Source organism: Lotus japonicus, chromosome 1, assembly GCF_012489685.1.
Source record: "Lotus japonicus ecotype B-129 chromosome 1, LjGifu_v1.2".
In the NCBI taxonomy this organism is placed as follows: domain Eukaryota; kingdom Viridiplantae; phylum Streptophyta; class Magnoliopsida; order Fabales; family Fabaceae; genus Lotus; species Lotus japonicus.
Genome location: NC_080041.1, coordinates 38,041,761 through 38,058,372, shown reverse-complemented (window position 1 = coordinate 38,058,372; position 16,612 = coordinate 38,041,761). Strand labels below are relative to the sequence as shown.

General features: G+C 40.3%; 2 protein-coding genes and 1 long non-coding RNA gene across 7 annotated transcripts; 1 reads left to right on the top strand and 2 right to left on the bottom strand.

The window, feature by feature from the left end:
• Positions 1–4,437: 4,437 nt before the first annotated feature.
• LOC130734625 (uncharacterized) lies at positions 4,438–8,173 on the bottom strand. Of its 4 annotated transcripts, XR_009018020.1 has the most exons (6): positions 8,035–8,165; positions 7,675–7,714; positions 7,362–7,549; positions 7,102–7,243; positions 6,280–6,400; positions 4,438–5,922 (listed from the first exon to the last, which is right to left on the bottom strand). It is a non-coding gene; the product is annotated as an uncharacterized LOC130734625 (long non-coding RNA). The 4 variants fall into 4 exon arrangements; XR_009018019.1 differs by lacking the exon at positions 4,438–5,922 and having other exon boundaries at positions 5,943–6,400; XR_009018018.1 differs by lacking the exons at positions 4,438–5,922; positions 6,280–6,400 and adding an exon at positions 7,851–7,933 and having other exon boundaries at positions 6,898–7,243; positions 8,035–8,162.
• A 67-nt stretch (positions 8,174–8,240) lies between these two features.
• LOC130734624 (protein MAIN-LIKE 2-like) lies at positions 8,241–11,432 on the top strand. 2 transcript variants are annotated; one of them, XM_057587132.1, is made up of 4 exons: positions 8,241–8,533; positions 9,066–10,046; positions 10,132–10,892; positions 10,981–11,432. In XM_057587132.1, the coding sequence occupies exons 2-4, from the start codon at positions 9,071–9,073 to the stop codon at positions 11,305–11,307; spliced, it is 2,064 nt and encodes a 687-aa protein (XP_057443115.1). In that variant the 5' UTR covers positions 8,241–8,533; positions 9,066–9,070; the 3' UTR covers positions 11,308–11,432. The 2 variants fall into 2 exon arrangements, with proteins under 2 accessions (XP_057443115.1, XP_057443114.1); XM_057587131.1 differs by having other exon boundaries at positions 8,241–10,046.
• Positions 11,433–13,047: 1,615 nt separating this feature from the next.
• Positions 13,048–15,340, bottom strand: LOC130735044 (protein FAR-RED IMPAIRED RESPONSE 1-like). Its single transcript, XM_057587217.1, has 4 exons — positions 14,394–15,340; positions 14,000–14,307; positions 13,370–13,927; positions 13,048–13,058 (listed from the first exon to the last, which is right to left on the bottom strand). Exons 1-4 carry the CDS (start codon positions 15,305–15,307, stop codon positions 13,048–13,050), a joined length of 1,791 nt encoding a protein of 596 aa, XP_057443200.1. The 5' UTR covers positions 15,308–15,340.
• Between the last annotated feature and the right edge of the window lie 1,272 nt (positions 15,341–16,612).

Genomic DNA, 16,612 nt, shown 5'->3' with positions numbered 1-16,612 from the left:
AAAGCTCACTCCCAACAACACCCATTCAAACTCATCATCAATTTCACTTTCCACTCTATTATTTTCATAAAAACCCAGGAAAGTTCAAGAACCCAGATTACTAAGTAAATCAAATACAAAGGTTAAACAAGAGAAAAAAACAGTAACGTAGACTCGCAGAGGAAAAGAAAAACAAGAGGAAGCAACATACAGGGAATCTGATCCTTCAATATCAGGAAAACGAATAACTAACAGCTTATACAAGAGAAACTAGGAAGCAGAAAAAGTTCCTCAGGCTTCACACGCCGCAGCACTGGAACCTTCAAAGCTTCAAAAACCAGAAACTGCAGAACCTCCTCTGCAGGAACCGAGCCACCACCACCCAGAAACCCATGACCCACAAGATGAACACAACAACCTTGAAGCCACCTTCTCTCCTTTAAACCAAGGAACCGAGCCACCACCACCCAAACCCAGCCTCCAACGAAGCCCCTCCTTCCCCACCGCCAGAATCAGCAGCAGCACCAGTAGATAATTTACACAATTCTCTCCCTTTCCAATCGCTCGAGTTCCTCCCGATCCCCATTCAAATCCACCCAAAATAAAGAGCAAACAGACCCACAAGATGAACACAAAACAAGAAGTGAACTTTAACAGAGGAATGATTCTAACTCCATTATGAGACTTAACTCATGCGGTCGATCTTGTCGCTAGTCGCCCAGATCTGAAACAGGGTTAGGGTTTGCGTTGAAAATGGTGAAGGAATCAGAGTGCATGATGGTGGGCGAGCGATTCATCCTCCGTCGCACCCAGACGTCGCGCTCTCTCACTCTCATTTTCTTCCTTCGTCCTCTGTCGCACTCAGATCCAGTTCTTCGTGGTAGAGGGTGGGGTGGGGGTGGAGGTTGGGGTTTTGGTAGGTGGTGGTGGGCGTTGGCTAGTGGTTGGTGGTGGTGGCTTGGTAATGGAGTTTGTTGGGGGTGGTGGTTGTTGGGGTTGGGGTGGTGAAGAAGAAGAGATGATGGAGAGGAAATTGGAGAAGAAGAAGAAGAAACAGAAGCAGGGAACCCTAATTTGGGAAAATTGAGGATGATCTTGATTAGGGTTTGAAATTGGGATCTGGGTTAATTTAGGGGGAAATTGGAGATTATTTTTGGGGGGAAACTTATTTTGTTAATTACATTAAATTAGGGTTAGTAAGTTAATTAGAATTAGGATTAGTTAGTTAATTAGTGTTATATTTTGATAATTACATAAATAAAACTGACATGTAATTAATTTAAAAAAAAAAATTCCTTGCCACGTCAGATAAATAAACCCAGTCAGCGAGCCAAATCACCCCCTCGCCGGAGCCCCGGGCTCCGGCGAGGACCTGCTCCAGACTTATTGCAAACGAGAGAACCCAGATTTGCAAATTTTCCGGGGAGAGACTAATTTCAGACGGCGAGACAAAGACAGGATCAAGTAGATGAATTAACCTAAATTCTAACAAATTAATCATGATTTTTTAATTCCTAACTGATATATTAACCACTAAATTTTTCAATAAACACAATTTAACCACACATAATAGACATAATTTTTTCGTTCTTTTTAAATTTTAATATTACATTGTTACTATTCAAATTAAATTATTTTTTAATTTTCAAAAATGACGTACCAATTTTATTTTATACTTTCTACATAATAATAACCACATGTTATTGAGATTGTAGAAGTGGAAAAGTTTTTGACTCACAGAATTCTTTATTTTTGTGTCATCATTAGGCACCTTGAGGTGAGATTTGAATTAACTATTCTTTAAAGTTTTAAATTTTCTAACTTATATATAGCTCTCGTAAATGATATTAATTCATAATATATAACCAATATTTTCATGCTTATATTCTTATTTTTAAATATGTTAATAAATAATAACATTTTAGTTTTATAACATACTAGTATTTTGGGTTAAATATGTTTTTCGTCCCTGGACTTTCAGCGAGTGTTGGTTTTCGTCCCTCGCCGGCGTAAAAGCTGATTTTAACCCTTGAACATAACGAAAATAGCTGGCTTTCATCCCTGTCGGAGTGGTGGTAATGACCACCGTGGCCACATGTACTGGCGAGCTTACGTGGCAGATGAGGTGGTTTTTTCTTTCTTTTTTCATTTGTTTTTTTTTCAATTTCATATTATAATTTATTTATTCTTTTATTTTTAAAACAAAAAAAAGTAATTAAAAAATAGAAAAACAAAATCACCATTAGGTTCATCAGATTAGAATCACGTCCTCTCCATCCTCTCTCCTCTTCTTCTTCCTCCTTTTCTTCTTCACCACTCCCAACCCTAGCACCCACCACCACAACAACTCCATTAGCGAGCCACCACCACCAACCACTAGCCAACACCGCCTTTTCTTCTGGGTTTGGAAGAAAAATAAGCTCCAGATCTGGGATAACAAAAAAGATAAAGAACGAGGAAACAGTGGCCGGTCCATGTTTGTTCTTCAATTCGAAGTCAAAGCTCTGAACTTTCTGTTTCTTCTGGCGTTTTTCTTGATTTTTTCTCTGCTTGTTCCACTGGTTGTTGGGTTCGGTGGTGTCGGGGTGGCTCAATCTGTGTGGGTTGGGGTTGAGGGTGGTGGCTATGTGTTGGGGTGGCTCGATTTGGGTGAGGTTGAGGTGGGGGTGGAGGGTTTGGGTGTTGATACGTGTGATGCTGATTGGTTGAGATTTCTGGGTTGGATTGGGGTTGCAAGTGCTGAGGGTGGGGAGTTGCGGTGGGGTGGGGCATGTTAGCAAGCCAAGATCTGGTTTTTGGGTTCTTAGTTTTTGGTTCCAGGTTTTGGGTGGGGGTTCTTGGTTATGGGTTGGGTGGGGATTACGGTTGGGGTTTTTTTGAGTAAATAAATTTGAGGTTTGTGGTAGGGGACTAGAGGTTTTGATGGAGAAGAAATATCCAAGTTGAAAGAGAATGAAGAATATAGGGATATTAGCTTTTGTTCCTCTTCTACATCTTAGGTTTATGGGTTTGGATTTTTTGGGTTTGGATTGGGTTAATTTCTGGGTTTGGAAACAAGGAAAACACTTGAAGAAGAAGAAGAAGAAGAAGATGAAGAGAGGAAGTTTTTTAGAACGTTTTCTTCAGTCTGTGTGTATGTCTCTCATGAAGATGAAGATCTCTTGAAGATAAAAAAAGTTTATTTTTTTTAAACTGGTGATAAAAAGATGAGGATTTAAGTATTTCTGTTTATTTATGTTAATTAATTTTACTTAATTTTTTTGTATTTTAAAAAGAAAAAGAATAAATTAATTATGATATGAAATTGAAAAAAAAACAAATGAAAAAAGAAAAAAAATCCACCTCAGCCTCATTAATTGACGTGGAAGGACCACGTAAGCTCACCAGTACATGTGGAGACGGTGGTCAACGCCACCACTCCGGCGGGGACGAAAACCAGCTATTTTCCTTATATTCAAGGGCTAAAATCAGCTTTTACGCTGGCAAGGGACGAAAACCAGCACTCGCTGAAAGTCCAGGGACGAAAAACATATTTAACCCTAGTATTTTTTACCCGTGCGATGCACGGGGATATTCATTTTTTTTTGTGTGTGAATTTTTTAAATATGTGTTATTTTTAAAGATATTTTATGGATTAATAGACACTGAATCATTTTTTCTTTTTTTTTTATAATTATAATAATTACATTAAGAATAAAACTGAGAACGAATTGTTTCATATTTCATGTAAAAGATCTTCATCATATGACATTGCAAAATACTACTTTGTAAACTCCATTTGAAGTACTATGAGAATTTTTGTCACTATCGCAAAATGAGGATTTTTGATCATTTACAATGCGTGATCTAGAGAATGCTACATATAGTTGGCCATGTGAAAACACTGATTTTGACAAATATAATCCCACCTTTTTTTAATGATTGTCCTTGGCTTTTGTTTATTGTCATGACAAAAGAGAGTACTATAGGAAATTGTCTCCTTTTAAATTTGAAAGGAATTCCCCTATCTGATGGAGTTAATGTTAATCTTGTTATGAACACTATTTGTTCTGGATATAACCTCTATTCCAAAATATATGTTCTCATTCGAGTAATAATCAGATGTGTATCATTACACAATCCAGCTGATTGCCCTCCAATTTAAAAAGTATTAATAAGAATTTCATAAAATTGTAAATTTCCATCTAACAATTTAAATTTAAATGGTTTGCACCAAAATAATTGAAATGTTTATTCGCTTGTTCGGTTCTTAATAAAAAATAGACTTAAATAAGTTTTTCATCCCTGCAAAATTTATTAATTTATTATTTTTTTTTTTCATCTCTGGAAAATATTTTAAGTCTAAACCAAAGAATCATGATTTTAGAGAGACCTAAAACATGTTTAAGCCTAACTCATTCCAAAATTGTATCTTTTCCCCTGTACCCATGACAAATCTTTCAAGTGTGTTCATATATAAATAAATTGAAAATTTTCTCAACATTAATAGCCTCTACTTCAGATTCCAAAGCCAGCCTTATTAGTTATTTCCTTTCACCTCACATTGAGATTCCAGTTTCTTAACGTTAGACTTCAATGTGGCAATTTCTTCTGTTAGTGCTTTATGCTTCTCAGCATTGCCATTTTTATCATCCTCAAAACTTTTACTTGGTTTCTTAACCGCTTCCATGGCCTTCCTGAGTAAACGAAGCTCTCTTATGTAATGGTGCAGTCTATCAATCATCAGAGACAGGAACAACACAAAACTTGTGTACATTTGATAAAAAACAAATTCAAAAACTAAAACAAATATAAAAGTGAAAAGAATTTTAAAAACACTACAGTAGAAACATCCTTCTAACAACACTCATGAAAACTAAAATATCCGTGATGAAAGGAAGGAAGGAAAAAAGAAACAAACCTACATACAAAAATCATGTTAAAGCTTCTCTGAATTTTTTTTTCCCCTTCATAAAAGAGTTCGACCACAAAGGCAATGTCTATTTTGGTTCATTGGAGGCTACACAACAGGGGTGCATTTCTTCTTCCAAGTATTAAATATTAATACATCAACATCACTGTTACCCAGTCTCAACAGGTTCTGAACCAAAGAATCTGAACAATTCTCCTAAGTTCACTATGAAGCATTTGTTAACCCATATTACCAATTTATGACGCACTAACTAATTGAAGGGAAATTTACCATGACATGATTCACTTTCATGACAATATACACCCCCCACTAACAAAATCCAATGTAAAGTTTAGACAAACTTTGTGATAATATGGAAGAAAGCATGGAATAAACCAATTGAGCAACTCTTTCAGCTGCTACTTATATAATAACTGATGGCAGCAAAACAGAAGGACCAGAAACCCCATAACATTGAAATGGAAAAAACCTCCAATAACACAAAAAGATGCCAAAAAGATAGCTTAGCTTGGTACGATTATTCTTCTATTTAAATAAACGACTAAAATAGCTTTTTCAATGAGAACACTTCTATCCTAATTGAATCTTACTAAGCATAGGTACCTGCTTGTTGGTTTCCTTTCATACTTAAAATATTTATTATCTAGTAAATTTCAGCTTACATGGAGTGGGAGGGGCTGCATTCATTCAGCTTCATAATTAATAACATTTTCTTTCAAACTAACATATTTTCTATCTAATAAATTTCAGCTTACATGGGAGGGGGATTGGTTTCATTGATTCAGCTGCATAATTCATAACAGAACACTTTTCGTAAATAAAATGTTATATTTTTCTGCATACATGAAAGACAAAATATTTTGTGGCATCTCACATTTTGAAATACTACACTTTACACAATTAGTTTCAGATGTAGTGATGCAATAGAAATATACCATCAACATTTTATTTTAGCCATTACCAAAACAACATTTTATTTTGGTGTTGCAACTCCATACACAGTGAGTCACGCTTATATTTGACAGCAAGGGCTACAAAAAGAAGGCAAGAATCAATGAAAAGTTTTAATTACAGATTAGATGTTGCCATTTAAGATTCCAAAAAAAGTGACTCTTAGATATACCATTTCTCAAACAGTGTTTCTCTAAACAGCACAAAATCTCATCCTGACACACACCAATCAAGCAAAATTAAGAAAAGCGAAAAAAATGTGATCCATTTCACTGAAGCTGCTAATTCTGGTAATATTCTTTTGGGACACAAAAGGGTCCTCCCAAAAACACACTGAATTTCATATAGGTAAAATGAAGCATATAATGAAAATGAACTAAAATAGTTCTATACAAATTAAACCAAGACAAGCAAAAATGCAGACTTTGGGAGCTTACTTCATATAAGAGAACAATCTTCTCACTCCAACTAAGCCCACCTCAACAATTCTCTCACATGAACATCCAGTTGCAATGCGAAGCACAATCCAGTGCAACAGAATCACTTACCCACATACCCCTAACATTTTCATTTAAAAAACCATAAATAATATTTAAACTCAAATCATAACCTCAACTGAAAACACAAAATCATTCCTAAAGCGTTTGCCAATAGCTGAACAATGCATTGCACCAGTTGCTGAAGGTTTCTTAATGGCTAAACATATGCATATGTAAGTGCTTACCCAAAAAAAATATGCATATGTAAGTGGCACCTGGTTATCATTCATCAAAATCATATGGAATGTTTAGACTAATTAATAATTATGCAAAGAGTAGTGTTTACCCGGAAATGCCAAATTAAATATAAAAACTAAGCAAGCAAACATATTATGTTAAAGAGGATTAGTATCAGCTAAAAAAACTGAGGAGGCAACAGTGATATGAAAGCTTTTCTCTTAAATATTTAAAAGTTTCTTATGTGATTATCAATTGAACTCATAATAAGAACCATTACGTGATCTCAAAGGGAAAAAAAATTAAGTTGCAGTTCATTCAAGATTAGTTGGAGATTACTTCTTATAATAAAGAATTGATATCAATATATAAGACAACAGTGCAAAACTTAATCTGCAAAAAATTAGATACATGTACAGCCATGATAGTTCTGCTAAAAGTATAACCAACCTGATTACAACCGATAGCTTAAGTGAAAATGTCAACCATGTTTCTGTTCAACATTTAGGGGAGAAAAAAAACAAAAAAGAGAGTAAAGTGAACCTTCTTCTTTCCATCTCCATATTTGACAGGCTCTTGCAGGAACATGGTTGTCTATGCCGCCAGGAACCCCACTTCCTGATCATCTCCACGGTTATGCTTTTTGTGGAATGCTTCAAGAGATGGAGTTTTTTCTCTACTACCCCTGCATTTCGAAATTTGATTTTACATTTAATAAGTAGCACTTTTGTTTATTTTCCATGCTTTTGTTTCTGGATAAATATAATTGCAGTGTACTGTTATAGGCTACTGCTGCTACTTACCCTGCAAAAGTTTCACCAAAACTGGCCAAAAAACTCTTGCTATCCTGTTGTTTCCTTTCATTATGGATTCATGCTTGAAGTACTTCGACTTCTATAGCCTTCAAAGGTGAAGTGCTGCTATAACCAAAGGGACGCTCCACAATCCTCTCCATTGTATTCATCATTTGTTGTAGAGTGGTTCAACAAAACTACAAAAAGAATGTCATCTTTATCAGTTTCCTTGAACCCCATGTTTGATGAAGGAATAAAATGACTGGGTATCCTAATTCCTAAGCCCACAAAAGAAAGAAATTGGAAAAACATGAAAACTTACAGCGTATAGTCTTTCTATGAAAACATGAAGTTGGATGTACCTGTAGTCCAAAAAAATTATCTGAGCACCCATCATGGATAATAAAATAAATCCAACTGATTACCCCCGTCAAGCAATAATTACATTAAGGAGAGGGGAAAAAATGAAACCAAAAAAAGAAGAAGAGAAAAGCAAACCTTCTTCTTCTGCTTGCCACCGCCAAATCTGGGGTTTTGGACTACTAACTTATGAGTTATTGAAGCAGCAAAATTACAATAAACTGAGATGTTTACAATAACAGTTGCATATGGTAAGAGATAATGTAATAGAAAATCTGATTGACTAATAATCAAAGAGATTCGTGTTAACCAATCTACTAACCTGCTGAGCCTCAAAACTCTTCAAAGTTTCTAGGCACCTGGCTTCCCTTCTTTGCTGCTACTCCCAATCGGTTGCTCTCCGATCGCGTCCGCTCCATAGACCCATTTCAGAAATTGACTTCTCAAGTAACCTTCAACAAATATCAGAAAAGCAAAGAGCCTCGCAAGCCTTTATTTCGGGAGTTGGGTTTGGGGCCCCCTATGGGGCTCCCCGCCCCACTTAAAGTGGGGAAATTACTGGAACGCCCCCCTTTAATAGAATACGGAAGCAACATTTCCGTATTCAATACGGAAGTCTTATATCCGTATTATATTAGTATGTAAACCGGCAAGGGTTTATTCAAACCCATTTCAAACTTCATTCCGTATTTTGCCAAGCTCTTCTCCCCTATTCAACCTTCGATCTCTGTCGCTCCCCTTGCTTGAACCGTGTACTTGAAAGGTTCCATCATCTCCATCAAAGCACTTCACAACCCCATTCTCAGAATTGAAACCTAGAGGTAAGGATTTTTGGATTTTCCCCATTTAACTTGAAATTATGTTAATCATTGAACCCTAGGGTAGTCGATTGTTGCTTGTGTAGAGGTATTGTTGGCTGAAATGTCTTGAATGTGGTTTGGGTTTAGGGCCGATAGCTCATTGTCGTTAATGGCGTTTCTGGGTAAATACGGATCACAGGTTTCCGTATTGAATATGGAAAATGGTATTCCGTATTCAGTATGGAACATGGTTTTCCGTATTGAATACGGAAAAACGTTTTCCGTATTCATCTCAGAACCAAACCCAACACTTATAATTGATTCTGGGTTCAGAATCAATTATAGAAGGTTTCCAAAGCATTTGTGAGTAGTTTCTAGATGCCATAATTGATTATTAGGAAAATAAAAGTTGATCCAAGCATGCATAATCCACAGAAGATCCGATTATCATCTATGTACTTATAAAATTCTAGGAATTTTCCATTTGCTTGCATCATGTTTCTGTCTATGGCTGAAATGGTATATATAGTGAATGTTTGCTCTGAATATATAGTGAGAATGAAGAACAGAAAGAGGTCTCATGCTTCTAGTGAGGATGTCGGGGCTACTGAGGATAGACACCGGCGGTTACATGCTTCTAGCCGGCGCGACGATCATGCTGCAACCTCTCAGGCGGTGGAGGCTTCAGCTCCAGTTGTTTCTCCGCCGTCTCCCATGATTGAGGTTCCTCTGGTTGATTATCCGCCGTCTCCCACGGTTGAGATACCTACAGTTGTTTCTCCGCCCTCTCCCATGGTTGAGTCATCAGGCGAGGAGTCCTCAGGCGAGGAGTCTTCCGGCGAGGAGTCATCAGGCGAGGCCTCATCCGGCATGGGAGGATCTGACGAGGATAGTATTCCTCCGCCTACTGTTGATGCTGATGTCCTGCCGCCAGAGCAGGGGGAGCAGGGGGCACAGGGTGGCGAGGAGGACCTGATCCAGAGGTTGCCGCCGTTTCCGGGGGGGCCTGTTGAGCTATCGCTCCTCACCCATTATGCTGATCACAAGGCTCCCTGGGCGTGGCATGCACTCCTACGCACAGACGAGCGGTATGTGGACCGTCGACAGTTGAAGGTGGCCACAGCTGGGGGGAAGGTTTGGAACCTTGCTTGTGATGGTGATTCAGACAGTCACAGGCGGGTTCGAGAGTTGATTGAGCAGACGGGTCTTCATCAGCTACCCTATTGCAGCTACCCGGTGACAGATGCAGGCCTTATTTTGGCCCTTGTGGAGCGATGGCATGAGGAGACTAGTAGCTTCCACATGCCGTTCGGGGAGATGACTATCACCTTGGACGACGTGTCGGCTCTTCTCCATCTCCCCATGGGGTCGAGGTTCTATACGCCTGGGAGGGGGGAGAGGGACGAGTGTGCAGCGCTCTGTGCTCAGTTGATGGGAGGATCTGTTGGTATTTATGAGGCTGAGTTTGATACGAATAGGTCCCAGACTATTCGCTTTGGGGTCTTGCAGACCCGGTATGAGGCTGCGTTGGCGGGTATGTCTTAATTATTATTGTATTGTCTTTGTATCTATTATTATTGTATTGTTATAAACTATTAACTTAATTCACTTCATTGTAGAGCACCGATATGAGGACGCTGCACGGATTTGGCTGGTGAACCAGCTAGGCGCCACGCTCTTTGCTAGCAAGAGCGGAGGTTACCATACGACCGTCTACTGGATAGGGATGTTGGAGGATCTTGGTCGAGTGTGCGAGTACGCGTGGGGCGCGATTGCGCTCGCTACGCTATACGACCAGCTTAGTCGAGCGTCCAGGAGGGGGACGGCCCAGATGGGAGGTTTTAGCTCGCTCCTGCTAGGATGGGTCTACGAGTACCTTTCTGACCGCGTCATTATCCGTAGGGCGGATCCGGAGTACTCGCAGGACCAGCCTAGGGCGCGGCGGTGGGCTATGTCCCGGGTCGGGCATGCAGGCCTTGATGAGAGGCGAGTCATGCTCGATGAGCTGACGGTGGATGACGTTATATGGACCCCATTTGAGGACCATCGGGCTCATCGACCACGGGATCCGAGGGCCATGTATTCTGGCTACATCCGGTCGCCATTTGGCCGTGTTGTTCGACGGCATCTACTAGAGAGGGTTCTGCGCCAGTTTGGCTTCATACAGGATGTCCCTCGACACCCCTTTGAGATCCAGACGTCTGGGTCCCTTGCTGAGACCGCAGATGCTGCCTTTGCTGAGTTTGCGCCGCACCTCCGCCCTCAGGGGATCCCCGCTACATATCCGGGAGAGGCTGTGGAGGATTACATGAGGTGGTACAGCGCTGTGTCCCATCGGTTCATCATCCCTGATGATAGGAGGGAGGAGTTCAGTGCAGTGGTAAGTTTGAATTTTATTTTCCATTCAATTGTGATTTTTTGTTCATGATATTTTATTTGTATCTAATGTATCTACATTATTTTTGCAGACTGTTATGCGTCGGGCCGTGGACTTGTTGGAGCAGTCACTCGAGGTGCCAGATGCTCCTGCAGAGGGCACGCATTCCCGATCCCTCACTGAGAGGGCGCTGGATCTTATTAGATCCAATGCCTTCATTGGTACCCAGGGGGTAGCCTTTGCTGCTGTCCGAGGAGCTAGAGCTGCAGGAGGCAGAGGTCGTGGAGACAGAGCGCGTGGAGGCAGAGGCCGTGGAGGCAGAGCCCGTGGAGAGGGTGCTCCTGCAGAGGGTGCGCGTGGAGGCAGAGGCCGTGGACCTAGAGGTCGTAGAGGGGCCGGTAGGGGTCGGGGCGAGTGATTGACTGTATATTTGTATATTTTTTTTGTATTTTTATATTATGACATGTGACTCTTTGTATTAGGACTCTCTTTATATTAATCATGCTTTCTATTTTCACTCATTATATGCCGACTCTTGTATTGAAAAAAACCCGTATAACTACACCGTAAATAATCAAAGGCAGGATAAGTAACATAAATAATTCATGGCAAACAGTTTAAAGGGTACACGAAATTATTCAAAAGCAACACGAAAACAAAATTAATCCTCAGTGATATCGATGAAGTCGTGGGGTCCGCTATCCTGTGGAAATACTTTGACTATGTTGGGCAACGTTATATTCAGATAACGAACAGATTTACTCGGTGCAAACACAGCAACCTGCAAGTAAATTGCAAATTTAAAAGATTAATGCGTACTTGTTCAAAGGAAGCAAGATTAATGTTTAAGGTAATAGACCTTTTGGAGAACAAGAACAGATCCAACAGTTATGACATTCCTAAATTCCCCGTCAGTGAAGGCCTTGCGATGGACGCTAGCGTCAACGGTGCCCGTAGGGTCCTAAATCAATGCAATCGTGAGAGAAAATGAGACAACAAATTGACGGTTAAAGAAGCTGGACAAAAGCGAGCAAATACCTTGAGGGTAACTTTGGCATCTCCGAAACCATTGGGAGTGCATGATTTAATAACAGCAACAACACTCTCTACTCTCTCAACATTCGTTGTGATTGTGCCCAGCGGAGTGGCAGATTCCACCAATTGCAGGGCTGTAAGCCAAGCATTTGAATTGAAATCAGGATCGGTTTCGGTTGATCTGTCTTCGAGCGCACGCCTCACAAATTCTTGGGTCGGAATGAGTAGTGTGTTAGGGTTGGATCTACGCCCATACATGGCAGCCTGGACGGCGCCAGCTGGCCCATGAATGAGAGGACGAGAGCTGCTAGAAGTGCTGCCTTGACGTTTGCAACGGCGGACTAATGCATCCCAGTCTTGTTCCATTGTTTTTTTTTTATCTTCGAAAGCAAGACATGAAGAAAAGGATGAAGAAGAATAAAGAACCCAGAGAGATTTATAGCAGAATGGTCAAAAGATTTATGGTGTTTGGTGGATAATACAAGTGTGGTTGGGGTTGGTTGGTGGTAGATAGTAATGTCAGGTTTCAAGTTCGTCATTTAGTGGATGAAAATGACAAGACTCTGATGATGGGGTGGTTGGAAATGACAGGACTCTGATGATGGGGTGGTTGGAAATGACAGGACTCTGATGATGGGGTGGATGAAAATGACAGGACTCTGATGACAGAGTGGTTGTCTATGTTAATTATCCCTGATGCTGATTCAAAATAATAAGGCCCATCAATATAACAATGACCATCAAATTAATATTATTAAAAGCAACAAATGAACATCATAAAGGCAAGGCCCATCAGATTAATATTACAGAGCGTTTACAAATGAATATCACACAAAAGTGTGGTGTCAATCTGAGGTGATGTCTACATAGCTTTGGTGAATAAGAGGAACACCAAAAGTAACAAGCCAAGCTTCGTATTCTGATGTGAATCTTCCTAAACGTGTACCATATGGGGCGCACCAGCTTACTGATGTAGGATCAACATACCGTTCCCACTGGAGAGCAATTGGCGGCATAGAATGTCCAGGAGTTAGATGGAGCTACATTATAGAGAATAACAATAAAATTAGATAACTTGCAAATACAACAAATCAATTCACCAATTGGATATTAGTGTACTCAATCAAAAAATACCTGTACAAAGTGATTAATCACATGACCAACAGCTATAACAGGATGTACATCCGGTGGACCTTCTCCTCTTAGTGGAAGGTATGACCAACAACCCGTAGAGGAGATGGATATGAAAACCACTTGGAACCTGGTTGCTACAAGGTATCCCATCTCTGGCAGTTGCATCCATTTATCCTCGGTAGCCGGATCACCAGGAGGAAGAGTGAGTCGGGAATGTAAGGCATTAACCACATGTCTGGACCACATTTCATCATACAACCCTCTGTGTCGTTCAAGTTCTTCTATCAACGCTGCCCTAACCCATGACCAACTTTCCTCACATGATGGTAGTCCGAGTAATGCAGCAACGGCTCTATAGCCACAGTTACCATCATCCTCAACATTCTGAACTGTTTGTATATATGGGTGGAAAAAGGCTGGAAAATGACCCATGAAATAGCTTGTATCAGACTTCTTCACACGCTTCTTCTTCTTTGGTGGTTGTGAAACCTTCTTTGCCTCTCTGATCTCCCTATCAACATGTTCAAAACCTGAAAGATCACGAGTCAAGGATCCTATTGCTTTATTCTTAGGTGGTATTTTCTCATTCGCCTTAAGAGTGCGCTTGGACCTTATCTTAACCGCAGGAGTACAAAGTGAACTGCTTTCAGGACAATAGATCGCTTGAAGCTTCCTCCTTACCATACTCTGCCCTCCAGTATCCAAAGAACTGAAATAATGTGTCAATGCCTCAACTTCTGGTTGCATATCTCCATGGTTCATGCCGCAAATATGGTTGCTGGTAGTATCTGCAACAGGTTCAGGTACATGCTCCCAACTCAGTCTCTTCCAGAATGGATGAATTGACTCATATGGAATTCTTTCATAACCTGCAAGTTCACAAAAGTGTCACTTTCAATAACAAATAGAATTAATTGACAAGAGAGTGGTTGACCGGTGACCTGCAAGTTCACAACCGCAAGGTAGTCCATGAGTCTCTCTCAACAAGCAATCGCATCCGCCGTAGGACTTCATTCTTATATGTTCATCGTCGATGAGCTGCAGGCATTTGTTTGACACAAATCCTCTAATATTTGTGTAAAATGGGAACATGAAAATGTGATCAATTCTGTGAATACTGCGCTCAAACGATGCTAATATTTCAGTATGTCGATTACATGTCAAACTATGCGACGCATCCCATGAAGTGGCCAGGTCACCCTTGCAATCCCGTAACATCTTCTTCAAACTGGCATGTGCACCCTCAGCCCTGCAAACAACAAATAGATATCTTATTAACAACAATCTATCAAATGAACAAACAACGCATAAATTAAGCTCATGTAATTTTTTTACCTGTTACTTGTTGTTGTTCCAAAGTGCATCACATGATTTGTCCATGCCTTGGCGAATTTCTCCTTGTGAACCAACCATGTAGTAGAACAATAGGAGGTAAAGTTGCTGTATTTTGCCTTGCACATATTAAACAATTGCATCCATTTCACTTCAAATTCTTCAACTGTTGCAGCATCCACCACCTCTGCCCACTTCATCATAACCAACTCAGCAAAATCATCTGTGCCAACATAGAGTTTGCACTTTGCCAAAACACACTTGTTGATGTGCCACAAGCATAATAAATGTGTAGTGTTAGGAAGGCTTTGCTTAGCAGCACTCAATAAGGCAAGATCCCTGTCAGTAACAATCACCTTAGGCAACATGGCTTGATCAGCTAATAGAGACTTCATACACTCCAGTGCCCAAACGTAGTCATCTGTGCCCTCATTAACAATGTAGCAAAAGGCTATGGAGTATGTCTTATCTGTGGAAGTCAGTCCAACAATCTCAAGCAAGGGAATTGCATATTTGTTTGTCTTGTATGTGCAATCCATAATCACTACATATGGAAATGTGTTGAACAGTTTGATAGCATTTGGATGAGCCCAAAATACATCCCTAATGACTTCCGATCCAGGCTCATGTCTTTCAAAGTGGACATACTTGTCACCGTCCAACTTCTTCAACAAGTGTTGCATTTCTGTCAATCCCCCGCGGAGGGATTTTCTTAACCTCTTGCAAACACCATAAATCTGAGATATGGTAGTCAAGTTTGAAGGATTGTTTTCCTTCAAAGTCAACAACATCTTTCTCGGTGGAACCCAACTCCTTGTCATTTTTCCCACTTGCTCCTTCTCTCCGGGTTTTAGACGACCAACAAAATTGTGCCCAAGTAGTGACCTAGCTGGTTCATGGTTGTGTATACCTTCCATCACCTTTAGCCGCCAATCTCTATCTATGCCATTTTTCCTAGGTCGTCCTTTTAGTCTAAAAGGACAACCTGTCTTTTGTGATCTCGTCCCTTCAACAAGGTCAGGGTCTCTATAAGGAACATATTTACCATGCTTCTCGCACCCCAACATGACATAAGCTTTTCTGCTTCCATTCCCACCATAATCTGACTTTGTGATCAACGTAACATATCCATTTTCAATCGCAATTCCATGAACCCAATTGATAAGATCATCACGGGTAGGGAAAATCTGTTATAATAATAAGAATTGATTACAAGGGTGATCAAGACATAATAAGAATTGATATATTACACTCTCAAAACAATGCAAAAATATGTTCAAAGAATACCTGATCAGTTGCAAATAAATGCGAGACATCTATACTTATACACGGGGGCACAAATGCTGGTGGTGGCACCTCTGTAGTGGCCTCTTCAGGTTGACCATTGTGAAATCCAGCTTCAATCAATTGTGACTCACCAAAGAAAAATGAATCTGTCATCCCTGGAAGAGAATACGGAAAGTTACATTCCATACTCAATACGGAAATCTACTTTCCATACCGAATACGGATTGTTACTTTCCATACTGAATACGGAAAGTACCTTTCCCTATTCAATACGGAAGATAACAATCCGTATTATATCACGACTCAGAATTCAAAAACCCATCCTTCTAACTACTTAAACTACTTAATCTAACTACTTAAACTACTTAATCTAACTACTTCCACTACTTAATCCTACAAAATAACAACAAATAAACACATAGACTTACCTCTACTACAACACTTGTTGTAGTGGTGGAGAGCTTGGGAAATGAAGGAGTGGATGGTGGTGGAGAGCTTGGGAATGAAAGTGAGGTAGGAGAGGGTGAGAGAGAGGGTGGTCTGGAGGCATTGAGGAGGTTCAGGGGGGCTGGTGAGAGGTTGATGAAGGTTGGTGAGGGAGGAGTAATGGTGGAAAAAGGGGGAATCCTGTCAGAGTTAAATACGGAAAATACCTTTCCGTAGTCATCAAAATATAATACGGAAAGTACCTTTCCGTATTCAGTTAAATTGAATACGGAAAGTACCTTTCCGTAGGGTACTTTTGGGTTTAAAAAAAAAGGGTGGGGCGCGCAGCCCCATAGGGGAGGCCCCAAACCCAACTCCCCTTTATTTCAGATTGAATGGGGGCTTTAGAAGAAGTGGAAGAATCAACGCATGAAACCTAAATTGAAGGAGGTTGTGTCAATTTGGGTTTGATGGAGGTGGAAGGTGGGTTTGGCAGCGGATTCACTGGG

Coding starts and splice junctions, on each gene's coding strand:
- LOC130734624 (XM_057587131.1), top strand. CDS start 9,008: ATGTTTCTGTCTATGGCTGAAATGGTATATATAGTGAATGTTTGCTCT. Junction 10,047..10,131: donor GTATGAGGCTGCGTTGGCGG/GTATGTCTTAAT, acceptor ACTTCATTGTAG/AGCACCGATATGAGGACGCT. Junction 10,893..10,980: donor GGGAGGAGTTCAGTGCAGTG/GTAAGTTTGAAT, acceptor TTATTTTTGCAG/ACTGTTATGCGTCGGGCCGT.
- LOC130735044 (XM_057587217.1), bottom strand. CDS start 15,307: ATGGAAGGTATACACAACCATGAACCAGCTAGGTCACTACTTGGGCAC. Junction 14,308..14,393: donor GGAACAACAACAAGTAACAG/GTAAAAAAATTA, acceptor TGTTGTTTGCAG/GGCTGAGGGTGCACATGCCA. Junction 13,928..13,999: donor TTGCGGTTGTGAACTTGCAG/GTCACCGGTCAA, acceptor GTGAACTTGCAG/GTTATGAAAGAATTCCATAT.